This window comes from Indicator indicator, chromosome 1 (genome assembly GCF_027791375.1).
Source record: "Indicator indicator isolate 239-I01 chromosome 1, UM_Iind_1.1, whole genome shotgun sequence".
Taxonomy (NCBI): Eukaryota; Metazoa; Chordata; class Aves; order Piciformes; family Indicatoridae; genus Indicator; species Indicator indicator.
The window spans coordinates 63,908,272-63,932,567 of record NC_072010.1 but is presented as its reverse complement, the minus strand read 5'-3'; the positions used below and the strand labels follow the sequence as shown (position 1 = coordinate 63,932,567).

The 24,296-nt window shown below is 42.1% G+C and overlaps 1 protein-coding gene across 1 annotated transcript in view; it reads right to left on the bottom strand.

Annotated features, from left to right (window-relative positions):
* The window catches only part of COL4A2 (collagen type IV alpha 2 chain), a 140,856-nt gene that overhangs the window by 3,495 nt on the left and 113,065 nt on the right, over window positions 1-24,296 (bottom strand). Inside the window, exons 26-45 of the mRNA XM_054381655.1 lie at window positions 22,666-22,773; window positions 20,618-20,839; window positions 18,470-18,631; window positions 17,698-17,868; window positions 15,457-15,600; window positions 14,131-14,256; window positions 13,614-13,795; window positions 12,291-12,354; window positions 11,842-11,916; window positions 11,094-11,201; window positions 10,007-10,114; window positions 8,666-8,737; window positions 8,139-8,264; window positions 6,639-6,755; window positions 4,954-5,115; window positions 4,721-4,819; window positions 3,871-4,017; window positions 3,243-3,359; window positions 1,875-2,066; window positions 1,278-1,564 (exon numbers count right to left, since the gene is read on the bottom strand). Of these exons, the coding sequence (XP_054237630.1) occupies window positions 1,278-1,564; window positions 1,875-2,066; window positions 3,243-3,359; window positions 3,871-4,017; window positions 4,721-4,819; window positions 4,954-5,115; window positions 6,639-6,755; window positions 8,139-8,264; window positions 8,666-8,737; window positions 10,007-10,114; window positions 11,094-11,201; window positions 11,842-11,916; window positions 12,291-12,354; window positions 13,614-13,795; window positions 14,131-14,256; window positions 15,457-15,600; window positions 17,698-17,868; window positions 18,470-18,631; window positions 20,618-20,839; window positions 22,666-22,773 (2,789 nt within the window). The remainder of the gene's footprint in view (window positions 1-1,277; window positions 1,565-1,874; window positions 2,067-3,242; window positions 3,360-3,870; window positions 4,018-4,720; window positions 4,820-4,953; window positions 5,116-6,638; window positions 6,756-8,138; window positions 8,265-8,665; window positions 8,738-10,006; window positions 10,115-11,093; window positions 11,202-11,841; window positions 11,917-12,290; window positions 12,355-13,613; window positions 13,796-14,130; window positions 14,257-15,456; window positions 15,601-17,697; window positions 17,869-18,469; window positions 18,632-20,617; window positions 20,840-22,665; window positions 22,774-24,296) is intronic.

Here is a 24,296-nt window from a genome sequence, read left to right as displayed (position 1 = left end):
AATCAGATGTAAGGCTGGTCAAAAACTTGACCTATCCTCTCAAAACACTTTCATTTTTCTGTAACTAAATGAAAATCAGATTTCCCTTAACATTTTCTGAAAAAAAAAAAAAAAAGGCTTTTAACAAACAAATGGTTGTTACTAAGATTGACTGTTGTTCTTCTATGATATTTTCTGCTGGAATTTTTTTCCCTACCACTCTTTATTTTAGCATTCAGTTCAGTCTTTAATGAGTTAACAACACGGCATACCGTTGCAGGTTTTGACTCTAATGTACGTCAAGCAAGCCAGAAAAATGAGCATCTGTCAGATCATTCACTAACACATTCGCTAGCTGCTCTTTATCATGTCAGTCCCTCCAGTGCATACATGATCCCTCTGTACAGTCTTGCAAGGAAAGCAGGCCAAGGCCCTTTGGTAGGTTTTCCACTGCACACCTAATGCTAATTTTTTCTGTACCATCTCCTTTCCTATTTGTGAGATCAGAAGATCTAGGAAACTCTATAAGCCGTGAGATATACAGCTCAGCTCTTGTGGCCACTAGAGATACAACACTAAAATTTTAATTTTAAAAAACAACAAGAGGTTGTCTCTTTCCTGACAAAGTGAAAGACTTTGGATTCTGAATCATAAAATCATAGAATTGTTAGGGTTGGAAGGGACCTTAAGGATCACCTAGCTCCAACGCCCCCTGCCATGGGCAGGGACACCTCACACTAGATCACGTTGCTCAGAGCCTCATCCAGCCTGGCCTTAAAAACTTCCAGGGATTGAGCTTCTACCACCTCCCTGGGCAACCTGTTCCAGTGTCTCACCACCCTCATTGTGAATAATTTCTTCCTAAGATCCAATCTGAATCTACCCATTTCTATTTTTTTCCATTCCCCATAGTCCTATTATTACCTGACACCCTAAAAAGTCCCTCACCAGCTTTCTTGTAGGACCCCTAAAGATACTGGAATCTTCAACTAAATATCAATGAAATTAATTTTCCAAAAGAAGAGGAAAAATTTTGGGTTTATCTCCAAATCAGCTTCTTAATAGTGATGTACATAACTAACTCCCAATCATTAGCTGGGAAAATGCTTTTGCACCTCAGTGCAATTTTATTTGTTAATCCACAGCTGTCCCTGTGCTCTGCTCCAAAGCACTATTTTGTACATAAAGACTACAGAGGCTATTCTGATAAAAACGTCTCTAAAATAGAGACGTCTTCCTAGCATCTAAGACTCAAAACATAAACCCCAGTGCTGCCGCACAAAATAGAGAACAAATACCATGAGGAAGGAATATCCGATCCATAAACTGCGCCAGCCTTCAGGGCAGTGAGGAATAGAAGCTTCTTGGCTATGGACGGCGATTGCCACAGCTGGGGCCTCACAAACTGAGCAGCGGCTGATGTATGGCTTAATGTCATCTTCTGCCACAGGCATCATTGGAAGAGGTGCTGTAGTCGAGAGCCAGTAGGATTTATCATTTCGACTTGCATAGTAACAAATATCGCCAGGGTTGCAGTAGAGGAATGGCATAGTACTGAAACGAGCCAAGCATGAGCCAGCCAGACCTGTTAAAATTTAGAAAATAAAAAGGAAATTATGGCAATCATTCTCTCAGAAGACAATGCACAGTTTTAGTTTCTTGCTCCTTCCCAAGCATGTGCCAGTAAACCCCTGTGTTCCAGAACAACATTCACTGGCTTTACAGAACCATCTGAACAACTCCTAATGACTTGTAGAAGCATTCTCAGGGACACTCTGCAGACATACAGTTTTTATCTTCTCATTCCAGCTTTCTTCAACTGCTAGTTATTTATTTTTGTTGTTTTCAGCCAGAGACATGGCATTTAGACTGCTGTCAGCAATACCTGCACGTACCTAAATCCTGGTTGTGTGCTTTCTCTTGCCCTTCAAAGTACAGTAGGCTGTATCCACTCCAGAGTTTGTTCATGCCAACTGGGCACATTGGCTCTTGATCAGACTGGCTGTGCTTCACCAGCAGGTAGCCCATGCTAACACTGCGACCCGGCATGCCTGGCAACCCGGGGCTACCAGGACGGCCTGGCTGACCTTAGAAAAGGAGGGGGGAAAGAAACAATACAGTTTAGTTTGTCTTCTTACAAATGCTCTGAGGCTTGCTTACATTCCTGCCAAGGTGCTGATCACAGAATCAGCCAGGTTGGAAGAGACCTCCAAGATCATTGAGTCCAACCGATCACCCAACCCTATGTATTCAACTAGACCATGGCACTGAGCGCCTCATCCAGTCTCTTCTTAAACACCTCCAGGGACATTGACCCCACCATCTCCCTGGGCAGCCCATTTCAATGGGCAATCACTCTTTCTGTGAAGAACTTTTTTCTAAGATCAAGCCTAAACTTCCCCTTGCACAGCTTGAGACTGTGTCCTCTTGTTCTGTCACTGGTTGCCCAGGAAAGGAGACCAGCCCCCACCTGGCTACAACCACCCTTCAGGTAGTTGTAGAGAGCAATAAGGTCTCCCCTGAGCCTCCTCTTCTCCAGGCTAAGCAACCCCAGCTCCCTCAGCCTCTCCTTATAGGGCTTGTGCTGGAACTACGATAAGTTATCCATAAAAGACCTGCTGTTCTAGATTATAGCTTTTGAAGTAGATTTGTACTGGTTCGGGCCCCCTGGTTTCTAAGATGATGTATTTCACTCTCAGAGCCAGGGAAAGTCACGTAAAAAGTTCTGATAAATTTGAGCATACTTTGTACAGTACAGATGAGCATATTTTTACTTTAAAACATTGTCTTAGTCCAAGATTAACCAGCATTTTTTGCTTCATATGGTTAAAACTATGCTCTGCAAATATCTATTTAGCTAATTAAGGTAGTAATCATTCTGCTCTTTGGTTGGATAAGGACATAGGTATTTCTTTTACAAATACCTTTCCCTAAATGCCATCCACCTGAATATCACCTGCCCAGTCCCATGACTGTTAGTAGAACATGAGGCTGAAATACTTAAGAGAAAACCAATACAGAAATACACTCAGATCAAAACAAACTCACTCACACGAGTGGACTGACATCCATATCTATCAAAACGTAGTCCAAAAATAGTGCTTTCACTAACTGTTAAAAGTTGGTCGTCCTTTTGAAGAAACTTTGAAGACAAAAACTTTCTCTGCCTTCCCCTCCTCCCTATCCAGCGACATTGTAACCACAGAACAATTTATGGCAGTGAAACGGGAAAGAGGGGCGAAGTGCCGTGAAACATCTCTTACCTTCAAATCCCACTGGACCCTGAAACCCTGATGCTCCTTGTTCACCTCTGGAGCCAGGAGGAGCTGGAATGCCACCCCTGCCTGGCGGTCCTGGTTCTCCAGGTGAGCCTCTGAAACCTTGTATCAATAATGATTACAAGCACAGTGATTGCAGAGGTATCAACATGCATCTGGTTGGTCCTATCTACCAGGTTTACCATTTCATGCTAAAGGCAAGATCCTATGGTTCTTGATCAGGCAAAGAGCACTGACTGCTGAGGTCAAGACTACACAAGTCCCACAGCCCTAATCTTTTACTCTTGCCACCACCATGCATCTCTGATGAGGCAAGTAGCAAGAGGTGCACTTCATCAGGTCTATGCATCAGCAACACTACATTCCCTGGATTGACAGAACATTTCCACCAAAGAAATTTGGTGCTGCTGTGGCTATGTGAGTGATGTCAAAGTTTTGCTTATGTTCTGAATGCTAGGAGGAGGAGGAAAGCCAAGCCCTAGCTTTGAAAGACCAAAATTTGACTGTCCTTTATGAATTACAGAATTTAGAGTAAAAGAGAGCCAAAGCAGTACTCTGGTGGCCTCACTCTGCTAGAGGAACTAAGCTTTCATTCCAAGTGTGTGATTCCTACCTGGATCGCCTGGTGGACCCCGAGGTCCCATATCTCCTGGGCTTCCTTGAGGTCCTATATTTCCACGAGGGCCTGGTGAACCTTGTTCGGCAACCAGCCTTGAAGGAACAGGGGGCAGACCAGGAGAGCCTGGAGGGCCCTGAAAGCCTGTGATTAGAAGCAAGATGAAATAGGTTGATTAAAAAAAAAGCACACCCATATTTTATTTAATATGCCATCATCTACAGACAAGTTGATGCTACATGGCTACATATGTGACAGAGGGACTGTGGTCTCACCACCCTTGTACAGCAGCTGCATTTATTATACTTGGGGGAACGAGTATGAGTATGGAGATTGTTTTCTCTTGGACAGCATGCAGATGAGCAGAAGGAAATGAATGATACTACTGCTCCCTCATTTATGACACAGGAACCTGGAAAGTTCTCCCTAAGCAGCCAGCAGCTCTCTGAGGTCTGGCACCATTTTTAAGTGGGCTTCAGGAGGCACAAAACTATGATGGATTAGATGGAGTGAAGGATTTTAAAGATATTTCTAAATATCCAATATGTCTACTCAGGAAGATTAGTTTAGATCAGGAATTCTTTTTCTTTTTTTAACCCCTAAAGTGGCTCTGATTTTGGAGTTGGTTTCTCATACAAATTAAATTCAGAAAGGCAAAAAGTTGACTACCCATGTTAAATTCAGGCACTTGTCCACTGACATTTGCCAGAGTCATGTGGGTTGGAGGAGACTCCAGAGTTCAGCTAGCCCAACCTTGTGATCAGAGCAGGGCCAGTTAGATCAGCTCTGTGGAGCTGCAAAATGAGTCATTTAGAAAGGAGTCAGGCATCTGACTTCACTTACTCACCAGTTACTCCTCTGTCTCCCTTGGGTCCAATAGGTCCCAGATCACCTGGAAATCCTACTGTGCCCATAAAGCCGATGACACCTTGTTCACCCTTACGACCTTTAATGCAAAATGGCAGGTGGCATTATTACAGTTCAACACAGATCAAGTGAGTACAAAAATCGTGTTATTAAAGGTATTGTGGCATAGAGGTTCTCCTGCCCCCAGTCAAGATAAGCATTTCTCGTCCTTACCTTTTGGTCCAGGGAACCCAGGAACACCAGGTCTCCCTGGTAATCCAGGATCACCTCTACTTCCTTTTTGGCCAATTTCTCCTGCCACACCTGTTAGTCCACTTTCTCCTTTGCTTCCTGGTGGAGCAGGTATTCCAGGTTGCCCCTGTAGTCCTGGATAGCCTGTTTAGAGCACATACAGGTTGTAATCTCTTTATACTTAAGACTTGGGCACAGGGGAAAATAATGATGCTACCTAATCGTATCCTATTAGGTTTTATTTCCTTGATTCAAGCCGGGAGCTGATGCTTAGCTCCCCAATGGACTTATTCAGCGCTCCTGCTCCTGCTCTCAGGCTGGCATACCCTTCTGATGCAGTGGCAGAGGAAATAGAGCATGAAGCTCCCAGAAAGCATAGTGTTATCTCAAGCAAGATTTCAGCAGAAGCGGGGTGTCTGCTGAGATACAGCCTTCACTGAGCTATTCCTGTCCCAGCAAGTGTCCCACTTAACTAGGTGCCTCTTTGCTTCATCCTAAGTCCTCCAAGTAACTAGGGAGAAATCAGAGAGCAGAGAGTATATGACTCAGTGCCAGGTGCTAAATAAACCAAGAACTTACTGTTCCATGTATCGTAATGCTTCAGTTGAACATCTGGATACAAACTACTTCATGGTGTCTTGAGAATTATGGGAACATCTTCTTCCAGAATTGCACATTTTCTGAAGCTAAACCTGGCATGTTTCTCTTCAGTTACCTCTGCTGTCTAAGACAACATTTGGACCTTGTTTCCAAGCAGAGAGGAATTTACTAAGTAGGGTTTTGTGGGGGGCAGCTCTCGTGCTGCCTGATGAAGTTGGGTCACATGTGGCTATGAATACGAGATGCGTGTGGCAAAGGACACGTGAGCCATGCCTGTCTCACCATTTTGGCTGGGAGATGGTGTTTCTATTCCCACTCTCCCAGCTGCTTCTATTATTACTTTTAAATTCAATGATTACCTGGAGAGTGGGAATTGGTATGCAGAGTTAAGCAAACAAATGTTCTCTCCCTGTTTGGGGACCTAAGCGTTTTGTTGTTTTTCAACTGGTTTGCCTGTTGTAAGGCATTTGTAATATTTTGTAACATTTCTAAGTTTTTTTTGCTGAGTTTACGTAAGAACTTCCATGCATCATGTAAAGATGATAATGGGACACCTTGCAAATTCCTCCACAACTTCTTCTACAAGCTCTTCACCATGGCACTACAGTTTGAAATGATTGTAGAGTCCAGTAAACAACAGGTATATCATGCCTTTAAATATAGAGACAGAGTGGTTCTTCCTATGTGTGAGAGAGGCAGGCTTATAGCACAGACTTTTACAGAGAAGAGCTAATGCTTCCCAATGTAACTCACTTTGCACCGTAATTTCACATAGAAGTTTGTAAATTATTATGAAAACATTCTGTAGACTTCCAAATCTGTCTCAGACCTCAGTTGTTCAAATTCTGGATGATTAAATCCATTATTTGTATGAAAATCAAGACAACCTGGAGGTACTGGCTTTTGCTTTCAAGGGGTTTGTCCCTATTTTCTTATGTACCATTAGTTCTGTCCCAACAATTACACCGGGATCTTTTTCTGAATCAGCACAGAAATAACAATAACTGCTGCTGCTGACCCAGCACTTAATCTTCTGTTGTTGCCTGGGGGAACAAGGCATGAATTACCTGGCACTCCATCTAGACCTGGGGAGCCTTTATCACCAGGATATCCCGATATATTTGAAATCCCAGGAGGCCCTGGAAATCCAACCTGCCCAGGAAGACCAAAGGGTCCTTGGATTCCTGAAAGGAAGAGAAGAAATAATCAGTACTGCAAGGAAAATGCTCAACTGCAGTTACACAGACTCATTGTAGACTGAGTATAAAGAATGGGATTTTCAAAATGGAAAACAGCTTCAGTTCCCACTGATTTTTGTTTTCTTTTTTCCAATGATATTGTGGAGGTTTTTCTTAAAACAATCAAATACTAATTTTGTGCTAAAGCTCTCAGGACAGCTAGTTGCATCTCATGGTATGAAATGCTAATAAACTTGTTTCTGCCAGGCTGATTCAAGATATTGATTCAATATAGGAAGTACTCAAAATATCATAGTTATATTGAAGTAGGCAAGAAAGCAGCTTTGTTCTTTCTGTGTTCTGTGGAGTCAGGGATGATAGACACTTAGGACACTCAGTTAAAACCAAAAGTTTGAATCCAAGAAGTTCACTACAGGTAAAAGTATTAAATGGTCAAAAATCTGCCAATGACAGATTATTCTTTCAAGTAGATTCAAGTCATAAGGAAACCACAACATTTCTTTTGTTTGCAAAATTTTGTTTTTAAATAAATTAATTCTGACAGACAAGCACGAATGAGATAAGTGGAATTGTTGTTTCTTCCAGGGCTTGATAACAAATCTCTGAGTCATGTTTGAAGTGGCACAGCATGTTAATAACAGCAAAGTCTAATACAAAAGAACAGGTATGAGCAATTGAACCAAGTAAGCAAAAGGCAGCAAGATTTTTTTTTCATCTGTGCCAGTTCTTAATTCTTTCAGAGCCAAAATTTTGGAAAACTTTCTAAAAATACCCTGTAATTAGTTTTTTCGTCCACAATGTCAGTATAGTTGCTCCCTGATGGAAAACTGGTGGTGAACCATCTTGAGTAAGCACAGCCTCCTACAAGGTGGGTTTGAGCCAGAAGGTTGTACACTTATATTGGACAAGAGGCAATGGTACAAGCAAACTGCTGTTCATGGATTAGAGTCCCAGAGGATCAGTGGGACAATCACATGTTGATGAACAGTGAGGCTTTCAGAAGAAAGGTAAAATGGATGGATTTTCAACCAAAAAGAAAGAAAGAAAGAAAGAAAATTCATAGCATTTGTGTAGCAGAGGCCTCATTAAAAATATTTGGGGAGCTGCCAGCTGAGAGCAGCCTCTGGCATTTGCATTGTAGCAGTGGGTGCTACAAGGTGCTGCTACCATAGGGAAGGACCCAGGCTGTCTTGGAGGGGTTGGCTTGTCCGGCATTGGGCAATACACATCGCTACTTCTAATTAAGGGCTGGCTGAGCTGCAGCACTAGCTCCAAGCAGTGACCTTTTCCACACCAGGAGCTCCCTTATACAACTGTCCACACTATAACACCCACAGTTGAAACAAATAGTTTCTCCAGAATACAAACCTGGAACACCTCTGTCTCCTTTCTGACCCGGAGGTCCTCGGCTGCCTTCCACTCTGCTTGGCTCTCCTGCTTCTCCTTTGTCACCCACTATACCTGGCATCCCTGCAGAGCCGTAGCCATCTGGACCTGTCATGGAGTTGTTCAAAATTAGGAAGAAAGCTGAAATGTTTCCACATGTAACAGTGTATTAGCATGCTAACCTACACCTATAGAGCTTGTGGATTTACTGATACATGAGGTTCATTGAAAAATTGGCTCATAATGGGGGGTGGGGGAGGAAGGAAGAAAAAGCCTTGAGGCTTTAACTTTGTAAGAGGAAAGAAATTATGAATTGAAGTTGTGTCCTAGCACATGTGTGAGGCAGCACATAGTCTATGAAGTTGTTTGCCAGAGCCCTCAATAATAAAGCAAGTTCCATGCTGCACTTTGGATGACTGTGTTAAGAAGGCCACGTTGCAAAGATCTCACTTACCAGACTTGCAGCCAAAACAATGTTGTACCTATGAACATCCAGAAATCTCACTTACCTGGTGATCCTGGCAAGCCCTTAGTGCCCGGTAAACCATGCAGTCCACTGATTCCTCTTAAGCCAGGCAAGCCTGTTTTAAAATTGCATTAATGATTATCAAAATAGTTTCTATGAGTCTATATACATTCTGAGGCAAAAAAACCCCTCAAATTATGATTAAATACTACTCTGTGTTAAAATCTTGTGCATTGTATGCAAATTAATTCATTACAATAACACCACAACATGGTTTTGTGATTGGCAAGTTTTCTTATTATCCAATAAGCTCAATGTGAGATTTTTTTTTTTACATGTCTCTTATCTGTCTGGTATCGTGCCATTAGTTCCAGTCTTGCTGTTTTTTTGCAATTTTGTTAATAACCATTTAGTTTTCCAAAATCCTCAAACTGAGACAATTATAGCATAACTGTAGGCTCTAAATGTGATTATAATGAAGCTCTCATCAGGAGGAATTCCCTCTGTGTCATTTAAAAAAGCAACAAAACCCTAACAAAATATCTAATAGCTGGTGGAGCTGCTGCTGTTACAGTTAACATTTCTACCTGTCAAAGTGTTAAGCATGATGTTAAAGATAGACAAATATCTCTAATCAGTGGCCAGAGCTCTAGGGGACAACTCAACCTTCACAAAAGTAAGTGACTTTCTCTCTCTTCACTGTCTATAAGGGCAGCCTTCATAACTGTATTAACTTAGATTTGATACACATTCAGATAGATGAACCTTACTAAAAGCAAGGCAGTTTCTCACTGCAATGTACAAAAATCCTTTACTCTTAATAAATTAAAGAATTAGGTGTCAACCAATGAGATTCTGTATCCTATGACACAAACAGCTTCATTTTAGACTATTGCTTGTGTTTTGATAGCAGAATTCTGCCTGAGCCAATAGTCATTTATCCTTAACAGCAGACACTGGATCAATTTGCAGTTTTTGATGATGGTGTAGGACAAGTATATTGTTTGCTATCTAATGCCACATTATAATATTCTAACACTGTATTTCACTACTCCTGCTGCATCTTAAACATTTTTTGGGTGGTTTTATTGCCAACTATCATGAAAAATACGATTTTTTCCAGCAAACTGCATTCTTGGTTGAGGGAGGTCATCAAGCAGTTGAAGTGAACTCAGCAGACACCAGTCCTTCAGAAGCTGTAAATCAGAAATGAGCAACATGGGCCTTCACTAATGCACCTGGACTTCATGAGGAATAAATGTTTACTAGAGGGAACTCTTGCCATTCTGAACTGCAAAAACATCCCTTTCTTCTTTTTTACCCCAACAGAACAAAAGCAAGTGCTCACACTGATGTGACTGAACAGCTGAAGCTGTATGAATACCTGCTTGTCCAGGTAAGCCGGGCCAGCCAGGAGTTCCCTTTTCACCTTTGGATCCCGGTGTCCCAGAGCTTCCTTGTTGCCCTGGGGGTCCAACGAGCCCTGGCAAACCTGTGAGACAACAATGAATCATTGCTCATGAGAGTCCTTAAAACCAAAATCAAAACATGGGCTTTTGCTGCCTTCATTCTCCCAGATAGTAAAATGAAGGCTTTCCCCTCCTAATATCATTGTATGACACTGGACTGTTCATGTAATTGAAGAGAATAAAGGTAGGAGAGGCAAGGTATAACAAAACAATTCATTACAAACTCCAGGTTCTGACAACCTCAGAAATACAGTGTGCTTCTCCTATACTGAAATGCTAATTTTACTTGCCAATAACTTATTGTAACTTGCCACTTACAATAAGCAATTTAATATATGTGTGCTTCAGTTTTCCCTTCTGCTGCAACTGTTTTGCCTTTCCAACTGGAAAGGTGATCAAACAAGGACTCTTTCACAGTGAGGTACCTACCAAAATTGCTCCAGTCTTGGCTGGAGTTTCTGTAATTATACAAGAAATGTGGAGCAACTGTTTTGAAAGAGATTTTCCTGATCCTTCTGCAATAAGCCATGTTCTTAAGCCCCAAGTTTACGATCCAGCCAGGGCTGAACCTGGTTTTGGTTCCTCTTGTAGAGCTGGCCAATGGGCCTGGTTCAAAGACTCCAGAGTAACTGGGTCATGGGGGATATCAATTTCATTTGTGGCAGAAAAGAGCACAGAAAAGCCACATCCTTGTGGTATTGAGACAGCATTAGGGTACTTGAGTATGCCAACAATAAAACACTTTAACCAGACACATGATTGCTATTAAAAAGCAAAGACAAGTATGAAGCAGAGCTAGGATTTTGAAATTGCTTCTTAATGAGTTCTACTGTGAATTCTACTGTAAGTTCCACATCCCTTTCACTGCTCTTTATCAACTTACAGAATGATCAACATATAAAAAACTTAATTACTTACTTTCTTTTGAGGGAAAAGATTTTTTTCTTTTCTTTCTCTTTTAAAACAGTTTTATTCTTTGGAGTGTTATAACGAACATTTTACCTTCCTGTCCCACAGAGCCAGGGACACCCTGTGTGCCCTTGAGACCTTCAATGCCAGGGAAACCAGGATCACCACCTTCACCTTTTTGTCCTATGCTTCCTCTTATGCCTGAAAAACCACAAAACCAGTACATCTTTTTATTAACCTCAATATGACCCTAAGCTAACCCATGTAATGTGAAGATGGCTACTCAATGGGTCCTGGTCTTGCCACAAAAGACATTCTTCTCATCACAGAGTGTTTGCATAACCTAGGAGAATGAATAGTCTACAGCATGCTGGCCAAACCATCATTAAATTTGTTTTTATAAGTATTCCCTAAATTATGTGGAATATGACACTGATGGTCAAATATGTTGCATGTGCTGGGAAACTTCAATACATTACCTGATCAACCCAATTCAAAATCAACAGAACTCTGCTATCCCATGTTCTATAATCATGGTCTGACATTGATCCTTTTGTCATCAATGGCAAAAAAATTTATGGGAATGATTGCTGGAGTTGCATGTGATTGATATTTTCTGCTATAACTGTACTTTCAGTTGAAGAGGTAAACATAGCACATACTCAATGAAGAAATTGCAGCTAAAAAAATTTCAGTAATTGAAAGATGAACCTCTTCAGGACATGTCATGAGAGTACAGGTTCAACAGCTATCAAAAGTCCATGGTAAGTTCCCCCTTCTTTCCTCTGTGCACTTTAGTATGTGAAAACCAATACATCCAGAGTAACTGTGAAATGAATACCTGTTAAGCCTGGCACACCAACTTCTCCTTTAAGGCCTGGCCTTCCTGGTAAGTTTATAGTATCTCCCCGATCACCTATTTCAAGCAGAAATGAATACACAAGTGATAAGGCTTCAATTTAAATCGTATTTCCTACTCTTTTGAAGGAAACGCAACTTCCAGAATAAAATGCAAAATTCTAGAATAAACCAGGAATAAGTTAAAGAATGAAATCCATAAAATTTCTAGAACAGCTGCCCCTCCCTGCCATAGATAGATTTATCCACGGACAGTACACATTGCATGAAATTAACAGTATTAAACTTTTCACTGATTCCCACATCTACAGTATCATTCTGTAAGACTGTATGAAGACTCTTCAGAGGCCCCCTAAGACTCTTCAGAACTCAAGGCTGAGCATTTGATGGTGAATGAATACAAACTGCACTCAGATAAGAGAACAAACTCACCTATTTCACCATGTGAGCCAGGTGTACCGAAATGGCCTGCAATTCCTGGAACACCCTTTTCTCCCTATAATATGATTGAAAATGGGTATCAGTTAATAAGGATGACGATTTATTCTCAGCATAGTTTGGAAAAAAGATTATTACATTTTTGAATTCCTGTAATTATAGTCACCAAGCAGGTACAAACCAAGGGACAAGTTATTTTTGCAAAGACAAGCTCGAAATTGCGACTATCCTTTTACACTCCTGCTGCTGTTTTAGCCGAGATAGTTACTTTTCTCCAAAGTAGCTGGTATGGGGCTATGTTTTCGATGTGTGCTGGAAACTGTTGATAACACAGGGATGTTCTTATTGTTGCTGAGCAGTGCTTACACAGCATCAAGGCCTTTTCTGCCTCTCACACCACCCTACCAGTGAGAAGGCTGGGGGTGTACAAGAAGTTGGGAAGGGGACACAGCAAGGATAGTGGACACTAAATGACCAAATTGATATTCCAACAACATATGATGTCATGCTCAGCAATAAGGGTGAAGGTTAGCCAGCAGGCTGCTGCTTGAGGACTGGCTGGGCATTGGTTGGTAGTGAGCAATTGTTTTCATTTGCATCACTTGTCTTTATGGTGTTTATTTCCCTCTCTTTGTTATTTCTCTTTTCATTACAATCTATTATTATTATCATTATTATCATTATTATTAAATTGTTCCTATCTCAACCCACAAGTTTTCTCACTTTTACCCTTCCAATTCTTTTCCCTCCATCCTGTGGGGGTAGGGAGTGAGAAAGCAGCTGTGTGGTGCTTAGTTGCTAGCTGGGATTAAACAACAACAGTTCTGCAGTCCTTGGTTAGGAAAAAAGTCCTAGTGGAATCCAAGGGTAAAGATACCTGAGAAGGGAACATAGTTTTTTTGGTTCTCTTAAGTGAGAGATGATTGCAGGCCTACTGTCAGGCCTTTTGTAAGAATTTATTCCACAGAATCACTGGGAGAAAGGGAAGAGTAATCTCAGCTTTCAGAATAACTTCTACCAACAGCTATGACAGCAGGACCAAGGACCTAGATGGAAATGTCTGGATCATTATGGGCAAAAATCTGGCATGAGAAATTTAAATGTCTCCCAATAAGAAAAGAAAGGACACTGGTTAATGAACATTGGATGAATCAAGTAAAAATATTTAATCAAGTTTTTTGTTTTTGTTTTTTTTTTAATTGCATTTTTATCTTTGCTCTGTTAGCTGTTCAGCACAAGCAGGGGTGAATGCTCTTCCCTAGAGAAGCTGAATACCAGCAAAAGAACACCCTTATTCCCTCATGGGCAGGAACTCACCCTCCCTCCTGTGATGCCAGGGAAGCCTCTGATGCCAGGAGAGCCAGCTGGACCAGGATACCCTTTCAGACCTGTCAGCCCTTTCGCACCAACGTCCCCTTTCGCACCGGCCACATAGCTGGGATGCCCAGGGGACCCTGGTGTTCCTGTCTTTCCAGGAACGCCTGGCATTCCCTTGCTACCTGCAGGCAGGGAAGAAGAAAAACAAAGAAGACTTCAGCTATTAAAGCTGGGAAAGCTGACATGCAGTTGCTTGTCCTGCTAGTGGCCTTCTATAAACACAGCACCATGATGCACCTGTACAAAAAGGCAGCACACACACATGACATAACCCAGCAAAGACTTCCTTGGTAGGGTCTTTGTGAAAGGCAGACAGGAGTTCAGTTTTCACTGTCAGAAACTTTGCTGGCGGGGGGCTGCAGCACAGCAGTGTGCTAAGCAGGTAATATTTAATGTGGTAACTAAGAAAATACAGTAATGTAAAGTCCTGAATGTGCTCACTTTGTTTTACACTGACCTTTTAAGCCAAAGAATCCCTTGGTTCCCCTTTCTCCAGCATCTCCTTTTTCACCTTTAACTTCCATCATCATGCTGGGCTTGATCTTTGGGGGTTCTCCTGGGGGGCCTTGATCTCCACGGTCACCTAAAGGCCATATTACAAAATGCTAGTCAGTGGCACTGTGTTGGAAAAAAGTGAATGGAAGCATAAATTTAGCAAAAAGGGATTAATAGATAATCTTGCATAAACTCTGGAATATCCACTTGCAGAAGAAGTTACCTGTGTCAATACAAATGTGTCAGCAGAACAGTCAAGCATAAGAAAACATGAAAACTAACTTAAGTTTTTGGACACACAGTACTGGGGAACCAGACCCAGGCTCCTCTGTGACAGATAAATTTACCTCCCAGCAGAACAGTTAGATATCATGTGTTTATAAAAAAAAATCAGAAAAAGCACACAGGAGAAAGCACAGAAAACAGGTTAGTTCCAATGAAAGGGAAACTCTTAGTCAAAGTCTTGGGCTAATGAAAGTGTTTGGATTTGTTACCAGTTATTTTGTTCCTTTTCTTGATATGAAGGTTACTGATGACATCAATAAATAATATCCTGAAGAAAAGACCCAAATAGACTGTATGATGGTCTTTAGTTCCCTGTGGGATGCGGAGACAGGCCACCCAGACTTGTCACCTACAATCATGCACTGTGTTGCACCTCTTCACCCAGAGGAAGCATTTGCACTTTTCTTCGTAAGGGCTGTTTTCACACTTGTCTTTTGCTCAGACCTCTCCTGAATTACTGTGCACTGTTTTGCAACCTTTGAATTGCAGAGTGTTCTTTCTTTAGCACTTATCTCAGGGTCCCTAGAAAGAGCACACTGGCCTTGTGTTTGCCTGTATTTAAAGATAATTCTATGCAAAGAAGACTGAGTTACAGTTTTCATGTCACTGATGCTGATATCAACTTAATTACTTCATTGCTCAGTTTTCTGAATATTTCAGTACCTTTACAGTGCAACTGGAACAAAATCAATCTTTTTCCTCAAACACTTCTGGGAAAGGGCTCTGTTGAATTCTGCATATGCTCAGAGGTGCCATTATCTGATCTTAGGTGAAAAGTAAGATGCCTGTCTCCAACCTCAAACATGTAAAGAGTCATAAAGCAACCTTTCCCTAAGCCTAAAATCCAGGCCTCTGGGCCAGAGCCAGAGACTCATATGTGAAATAAGTGGAGGAATGTCTGAACTAAATTTACCATGTGAAAAATGTCTCTTCTTTGTGTCCATATAAAATAGCTCTCCAGATGTGAAAAGCAAACACACTAATACCACTCAAAAGCAAATACCTTTAAAGCCACGTGCACCCTGGGAGCCTTTATCACCCTGAGCCCCATGCAGACCAAATTCTCCTTTGAATCCCTTGATGCCTGGTCTTCCTTTTAGGCCTGTCATGCCTTTGAAACCATCAATGCCAGGTGAACCTCTTGAGCCTTTAAAGAAAGAAAGGGAAGAGAACTGTTACCTCTTTCAGATTGCTGCAAACCAAGTAAATGTGAACCAGCAATGCATGACTAAAACATTACAAAAATTTCAGTGCAGCAGTACTTATTTTTGGGTGCGTTGATGCCTAGGGCAATCTGCAACTCAAGATCAGACACTCAAACTCTCTGAGAGGCAAAGAAGAGCAGGGGGTGGGTAAACTGAAAAGCCCCAACTGGCCAAGGGATGTGGAAATGCCCAGAACTTTATGTCTTTTTCTGAAAGATGAATTCAACCCCTCTTCTACAGATAAACTACAGAAAGGTACTTGGTTCCACATAAGAGGTACAAATAACGGGCCTAGGACTCCAATGAAGGAGGATCCAGGTAACTACAGACCAGTCAGCCTCACTTCCATCCCGGGAAAGATGATGGAGCTGCTCATCCTGGAGGTCATCTCTAACCACATGGAAAACAAGAAGGTTATCAGGAGTAGCCAACATGGATTTACCAAGGGGAGATCCTGTCTAACTAATCTGATAGCCTTCTATGAAGTTATGACCAAGTGGGTAGATGAGGGAAGAGCAGTGGATGTCATGTATCTTAATACTTTTGATACTGTCTCCCATAACATCCTCATAGAAAAGTTCAGGAGTGTGGCATAGATGGTTGGTCAGTGAGGTGGATTGAAAACTGGCTCCACAACAGGGTTCAGAGGGTTCAGAGTTCAGGGTGGCACAGAGTCAACTTTGAGACCTGTGACCACTGGTGTTCCCCAGGGATCTTTATCAACAACCTGGATGAGGGCATTGAGAGTACCCTCAGCAAGTTCACTGATGATACAAAACTGGGGGGGTTGGCTGACACCCCCTCAGGCTGTGCAGCCATCCAACGTGACCTGGACAGGCTGGAGAGCTGGGTGCAGGCAAACCTCATGAAGGACAATAAGGACAAGTGCAGGGTCCTACATCTGGGGAGAAATAACAACATCCACCAGTACAGGTTAGGGACTGCCCTGCTGGAAAGCAGCTCCACAGTGAAAGACCTCGGAGTCCTAGTTCTCCATGGAACAACAATGTGCCCTTGTGGCCAAGAGAGCCAATGGGATCCTGGGATGTATCAGGAAACGTGTGTCCAGCAGGTTGAGGGAAGTTCTTCTACCTCTCTGCTCTGCCCTGGTGAAACCAAACCTGAAATACTGTATCCAGTTTTGGGCTCCCCAGTTCAAGAAAGAGAGACCTGCTGGAGAGAATCCAACAGAGAGCCATGAGGATGATTAGGGGACTTGAGCATCTCCCATATGAAGAGAGACTGAGAGCCCTGGGGCTGTTTAGTGTTAAGAAGACTGAGAGGGGATCTCATCGATGTGTATAAATATCTGAGAGGTGGGTGCCAAGTGGAGGGGGCCAGGCTCTTTTCGATGGTGCACAGTAATAAGACAAAGAACAACAGGTTCAAGCTTGAACATAGATGATTTCACTTCCACATGAGGAGAAACTTCTTTACAATGGCGGTGACGGAGCACTGGAACAGGCTGCCCAGGGAGGTTGTGGAGTCGCCTTCTCTGGAGACTTTCAAAACCCACCTGGATGCATTCCTAAACGATCCTCTTTGGCAGATCGGACCTGATGATCTCTTGAGGTCCCTTCCAACCTCTAACATACTGTGATACTGTGACTGGATGGCCCTTTCTCACTAAGAATTTCCATACTCCTCTTTCCTATATGTTAAATTAGTGTCCTGATAAAAGACGACATCAAGGTCTTGTGTCTGGTATTGCTCAGTAACACAACTGTCAGCTTTAAAACACTTTAAAGTTTGAGGAAACAGTTTCACTGACAGCCAGTGGGACTAGCACAAGGGAAAGGCTTCTGGAGAGGGAAAAAAAGACATGCTGTATAAACTTTAAAAGGAAAAATAAAACTACCATTCCCCTTCTAAATAGGGCTGCATGTCACAAGCTAGCATTCTGCCAAACAACACAGGGAATATATTATTCACATGACCCTAATACTTCTGTTTCAAACAAGGTAGCCCAGCAGAGAACGTCCTCTTCATTTCAGCTTTAAGCAACATTACTATTTTCAAAGCAGCTGCCCAAAGCTCACCTTTATCTCCTGGAAAGCCATCCATTCCACTTATGCCAGGGGGACCCATCACACCACGTATACCTTGTAATCCCGGGAAACCTGTTTCACCTTTGTCACCAGCCAGACCTTTCAGGCCCACAGGGCCAGGAAAACCTTGCTCACCATCTTCTCCCCTAACACCAGGTGGACCTGCCGTGTGGAAAGGCAAACAGGGAGATTTTTTAAAAAGCATTTGGACATGACATACATGATGATTTCATACAAAGTAGCTCAAAAGAAGATAACTACTATGACACAAACTTCATGTTGGGGGAGGTGTGGTGGGGGGGGACACTAGGATTTTTTTTCAGCAAAGAACCACAGGAATTATTATAAAGAGGAAGAAGCTTATCAATGCAAACCAGTCTCACTATTGTCTTGATTCTATACCCACTCCCTACAGGTCCTTTCCCTCCTCTTAAATTTAAGAATTAAGCCTCTTTTCCATAAGACTACTCCCATTTGGTAGCTCCCTTCCTCAGTCTGCCACCCAGTCAGCAAGATCTGACCTGACAGAGTAGGTGGCTATAGAAGGAAAAGCAGCAGCTCTGGCAGTGAGGACCATCATCCCCCCTACTTCTACTGTGGTATCAGCACAATTTGCAGTCACAGTGTCTGCACTACTACTGTCATTTGCCTGGCTGGGAATTAAAGCATGGCATATGCCACTACCCTAAGCTCAACTTTCCACTGTGGAAACCATGCAGAGAACTGGCAAGAGGAGTGACACAAGAAAGCAATACTTCCTCACCAAGAGGTCCTTGAGGGCCAGGCCCTCCAGCAGGCCCAGGATTTCCTGGTAGCCCTGGGAATCCACGTGTTCCTGGTGTGCCTGGCAATCCCATCAAACCAGGGAGACCTTGTGGCCCTGGATCTCCTTTGGCTCCTGGCAAACCTGGTCTACCGTCCGCTCCTAAAATACCATAATCACGCATTAGAGGGCATAAATATCTAGAGAGCTTACCATTATGTATCACTTCTGTGCATGCTTTAGTCTTTCAGGGTATGTTTTACCTCCAAAAATTCAGTGAGAAGAAGAAAAGCAAATTAAAAGATTGCTCATTAGTTTTAAAATAATTGACATTACCAATACTGCTCTCAATATTTGCATTGGAAAGGTTAACTGGCTCTTTCAAATGAATACAAATCGGAAACAATTTGTCACCAGATGGATATACACAGAGTGGAATTGATTGCACCCTCAGCGTGTTTGGAGATGACACCAAGCTAGGTGGTCTGTTTCACACACTGGAGGGAAGGGATGCCATCCAGAGGGACTTGGAAAGGCTTCAGAGGTAGGCCCAAGCAAACCTCATGAAGTTCAACAAGGCCAAGTGCAAGGCCCTACACATGGATCAGGCAATCCCAAGCACAAATAGGCTGGGTGAGGAGTGGCTCGAGACCAGTCTCGAGGAGAAGGACTTGGGGGTGTCAGTTGACAAAAAAAATTCAACATGAGCTGGCAATGTGCACATGCAGCCCAAAAGGCCAACCGTACCCTGGGCTGCATAAAAAAGTGTGACCAGCAGGATGAGGGAGGTGATTTTTGCTCTCTACTCTGTTCTTGTGAGAACCCACTTGGAGTACTGCATCCAGTTCCGGTGCCCCCAGCACAAGAGGGACATCCAGCTACTGGAGTGGGTCCAGAGGAGGGCCATGGAGATAGAAGGCTGGAGCACCTGCCCTATGGGGACAGGCTGTGAGAGTTGGGGCTGTTCAGCTTGGAGAAGAGAAGGCTTTGGGGAGACTTTACAGCAGCCCTCCAGTGCCTGAAGGGGGCCTACAAGAAAGCTGGGAAGGAACATTTTACAAGCACTTGTCATGAGGGGGAATGGCTTTAAGTTTGAGGAGGGCAGATTTAGACTTGATATTAGAAAGAAATTCGTTACAGTGAGGATGGTTAGACACTGGAACAAGTTGCCCAGGGAGGCTGTGGATGCCCCCTCCCTGGAGGTGTTCAAGGCCAGGTTTTGATGAGGCGTTGAGCAACCTGGACTGGTGGAAGGTGTCCCTGCCCATGGCAGGAAGTTGGAACTACATGACCCTTAAGGTCCCTTCCAACCAAACCATTCTAGGATTCTATGAATAAGTCACTTCCGCTTTTAACACAAATAATTCTGTAATTCCTGATTTCTCTCTTTATCACATAAGTCTTCATAAAAATCAAATCAAGCAGCAGACTGAACCACTGGAATAATGCTCTATATCTTTTCCAAAACATGACAGGCAAGAGTGGAAACATTTAAGGCAAATTAGGGGTTCTGTTTTTGTGTTACATTTCAGAAATTTTCAGGTGAGGTTGCTACAAGGCATTGTTATAAGATTTATAAAAATTCTGAAGCAAAATGTCCCCCATTCTATATGACTAGGTGCACTTGGTGAAAGCTTACATCTCTGTGACGTAAGAGGTGTGAAGATTTAAAAGGTAATGCCTGCTTTGCCTTCAGATTGAAGAAGCAGCAGTGTTCAAGGCCTCAAAAGTACATGGCACTTAAAATCCAAGCCAAGTGGATCTGCTTCCCTTTATTCACTGTAGGTCCATTGTCTTGTGCTTTATAACTATAAGGTGAGTTTTCTTGAAAACAGAATGCAGACTTTAGCTTTTTATTCTGAGGGGCTAGTAGCTTAAGTGGCAACACTAGTTGTAGTGCAGTGTGAAGGAGTGCTGGTCATAAACAACAAAGCTCCAGAAGGTGTTGGAAGAGTCAGGCATGTTGGTAACAGTTGAGGTAGATGGGGAAGGGGTGAGATACCATCAGACACTGGGATTTGATGCTGGGGTTGTGAGTACCTCCAATACGTCCTAATACAATCTCTTACTACTCTCACACATTTCCAATTTGGCTACATTTATAGCACATCTTTACTCAAACATTTCTTCATTTGAGGTAGCTGTTACCTCTAATTCCTGGTACTCCTTGATCTCCTGGCATGCCTTTCAACCCTGGGAAGCCAGGAAGCCCAACATCCCCTCGGGAACCTGCTGGTGCTCCTAAAACATCACCAGGAAGGCCCTTCTGTCCTGCTGCTCCTGGAGCACCGGATTTTCCTGTAAGGCCTGGGTGTCCCTGCAGTCCAGGTAGACCGTTCGGGCCCCTGTCTCCCCTGGGTCCAGTAAAACCTGTAAATAAACCAGGAACAAGGTATATCAGCGTTCACTACTGATGTCAAACCATCCCAGTGCCTTTTGTATTACTGTAAATGTGTAGTGTAATTTCTCCTAGTTCTTAGCAGAAATCTGTAGAATCAAGCAAAGTGTTATATAATGACTTGAAACCATGTAGTATGTGTAAGACTATTTGACCAGATGTGGAAATGGGCAAATATTATGTATGACCTAGTGCCTTGGTGATAAAAGATCCACAGCTCCAAGCACAGTTACTTCTGTGCAATGATTTTGACACAGTTATTGCAGCATTTTATAAGTATCTTGTTCTGTAAGGGCAAGAAAATAGTTTCTGTACACAAAAAACATGGTTTGATATGCAGTATGGGTAAGACATTTCAGGGAGTCAAATCTAAAAAAAAAAAAAAAAGACGACCTGAGGGAGTTGCCCAGATAGGTCATTGCTGTTGTTGTGCCCCCCACATCTCAAGGGGCCAATACCAATCACTTCATGGTCTTGATGAAGAAGTGCCACCATTCCCATCACCCAGCCTGTTGGCTGATGACAGGGGAAAGGCTTCCTGTACACTAGAAACTGAACGTGGACTGGAAGTGAAGTCCAATCCCTGGTGAAAGACAATATGGTAGACTGCACAAAATTGGTCAAAGCGCTGACCACCCTGTGGCCTGGAGCCATATGGTATGGGAACCCTAATTCAGCATTTAGAGCACTGTGCAGAACTTAGAAGGGAAAATACAGGTTCATCATACCGCTCTATGCTGCACAGAGCCGTTCTTTATGATGTGTCCCTTGCCTTTTGACCAGGATATGCATCACCTCTTCTTTTGCTTTCTCTTTTGCTATTACAGATGCTGTAGATGCACCTAGAGAATACTTTCAGGTCATGTACCACCTTGGGGAAAAAGCAGCACGTGGGCACTGGATTTGGGAAATTCTGCAGTAGTTCAGTATCTGTGAGGATTTAGGATATGGAAAAGAGAGAGACAGGAGAATTTCTAAAGAGCTCCTAAATGATGTTGCATCAACAGCTTCTGAATTGTGCTACAGAAAAAAAACCTCATTGCCTCTTTCTCTGACCAAATTAACCTGGTCAGCCACAGGGAAGTGGTAGTTTCTGGCAGCAGCTGTTGCTGAACTGACTGATGATCCATAAACACACCCAGTGCACCTTGTATGTATGTACAGTAGCACTCATCTGACTTACAATCTACAAATGGATCAAGTATACATGCAATTAATTGATGAGTCTTTGACACCCAGGAACCTCTGAGGAGATACAGAAGCCCTGGGATTTAATCTGTACAATTACAGACTAGCATAAAGTATGACAGGCACCGAACACTAGCAAACACTGTTTGGAAACACAGCCAGCTATGGGCAAGATGAGTAGCTAGTACTTTGCCTTTGATATGTCCAGTATAATTTACACTAATGCTGCAAAGAGTTGAATAAAAATACTACTACTAATATTTTCTTCCTTTCTGCATCATCATTTTGAGTATATTTCATTTGGAATCTGGAATATCTTGTTATTGAATTTCTCTATTTCTATGTGAACTACATGGGTTTTTACTGTCACATAATTTTGCAATATAAAACAGATTTAGAAAAAAAGAAGTGTCTATGTTACTTTTCATCATTATAGAATTTGCAAAAAATTCTTTTGGATTTGAGAAGTAGCAGTTTTGTATAATAATTTATTGTCTGAACGTGGAAGGGAAGGTAAGCGAAAATGTATCTGCAATCAAGCTTTTGTGTTTCATTGACTGTAGTAGAGAGGCCAAAAGTATCCTGAGAACAACTAATGATTTCAAGATACCTGGAGGACCTGGGAATCCTTCCCGTCCTGGATCACCTCGTGTACCATTTAGCCCTGGATATCCCATTGGACCTGGATCACCTGGGAATCCTCTTGCTCCTTTTGCACCTGTATTAAATAAAATAACAAAGTGTGATCTGAACAAACAAAATAGAAATGTGCATATAATGTAAGAAAAGGCAGTGGTAAATATCATCATGATGTGTTTCCAGGTGCAGAGATGAAACTTCACTTTTCAATTTAGTGAGACTATACGGCAGCTCTTTAGCAGTACACAAGATCCCAAGACGCAGGCCAAAAATCTGGGCTAAGAGCTCTTGGAACATGGATTAACCTGACTTAATGATACAGAGACTACTAGGGTGAAAATAATTAGTCTCATAGACTTTCAGAGATTTTAGTGCTTTTGTAAATTAAGGCTTTTAGCTTAAGGTCAAAAGGCAACGTCATAGGAGAATGTTCAACAGAAACAGGCACAGATGAGATGCTGTATGAGGAACTAATTTTTCCCTTCCTTGATAAACTGATCACAGAAAAAGGGCAGCCTGGTTTAGATAATCACAAAACAGAAATGTAGGGCTAAAGGTTAGATCTAATCATCCTACAAACTGAATACAAATTAAGTAGCCTACTTAGTATATTTGTAACAGTATAGGTCTATGGCTTTGGTAGCAAAAGAAGAGCTGTGCCAAAGTGAATTTATGTTCATACTGAGTTACCTTCTAACAGCTAAAATGAGACTTCCTTGTGATACGGTATGAGACATTTAGGTAAGGGCAAATACTGCTGTTTCTTAACACCTCAAAATCTGCAAGCATTTACTAGGATTCTTTTGTTACGTTTATAAAAGTGCATTAGTTATTTATTTATGAATTAATTTCATGCAATAGTTTTATTATGTGAGTCTCATTAATTCTTTGTATGCCAAGATCAACATTTTTTTTTGTTAAAGGTCTTTGAAAATAATTCCCGTGGATTGCTTTGTTTCCCCACCCCTCTCCAGCTCCTCAACTCTGAGTTCCCAACTCCAAGCCTGAAGGTCAACAACGGCTTTAACATTTTAAGTGCTGTTGCTTAGCATCACCATGAACTACAGCTAATTTATTTATTACACTGAACTACAGCTAATTTATTTATTACACTGAAAACATGCTTCTCTCCACTTTTAACCAGGACAAGCTAAGGAAAATAACACTCAAATTTTGCTACGTTTTTCCATTTTATTTTTCAGAATTTTGATTATTTAACTGTTTTGGGTTTTTTCCCCCCCCCCAGTTTCAGCAGTTGTTTGTGAAGAGGAGAAAGAAACCTTCAAAAAGGCCACACATAAGGTGCACATAAACAGCCATTGCAGCATTTTGCCAGTGCTGTGCAGAACTATTGTTCTCTCTCTTACATAAACAATAACTCCTCAGAAAGCAATTAAAAGGAAAAATCCTAGGCTTTCAGGTCTCAATGTAAAATTCTAATGTGCCTCTTACCCAAATAGCATCTTGGTCTTGTTTCCCATCTGTAATAACTTTCATTCATGCTGTTCAGTATTGCACTAATTAAAAAGCCATGTTAGAGAAAGAGGGTGGCAGATGGAGAGTGCAACCGCTGCTTACCACTATTTCAGTAACTCATTATAT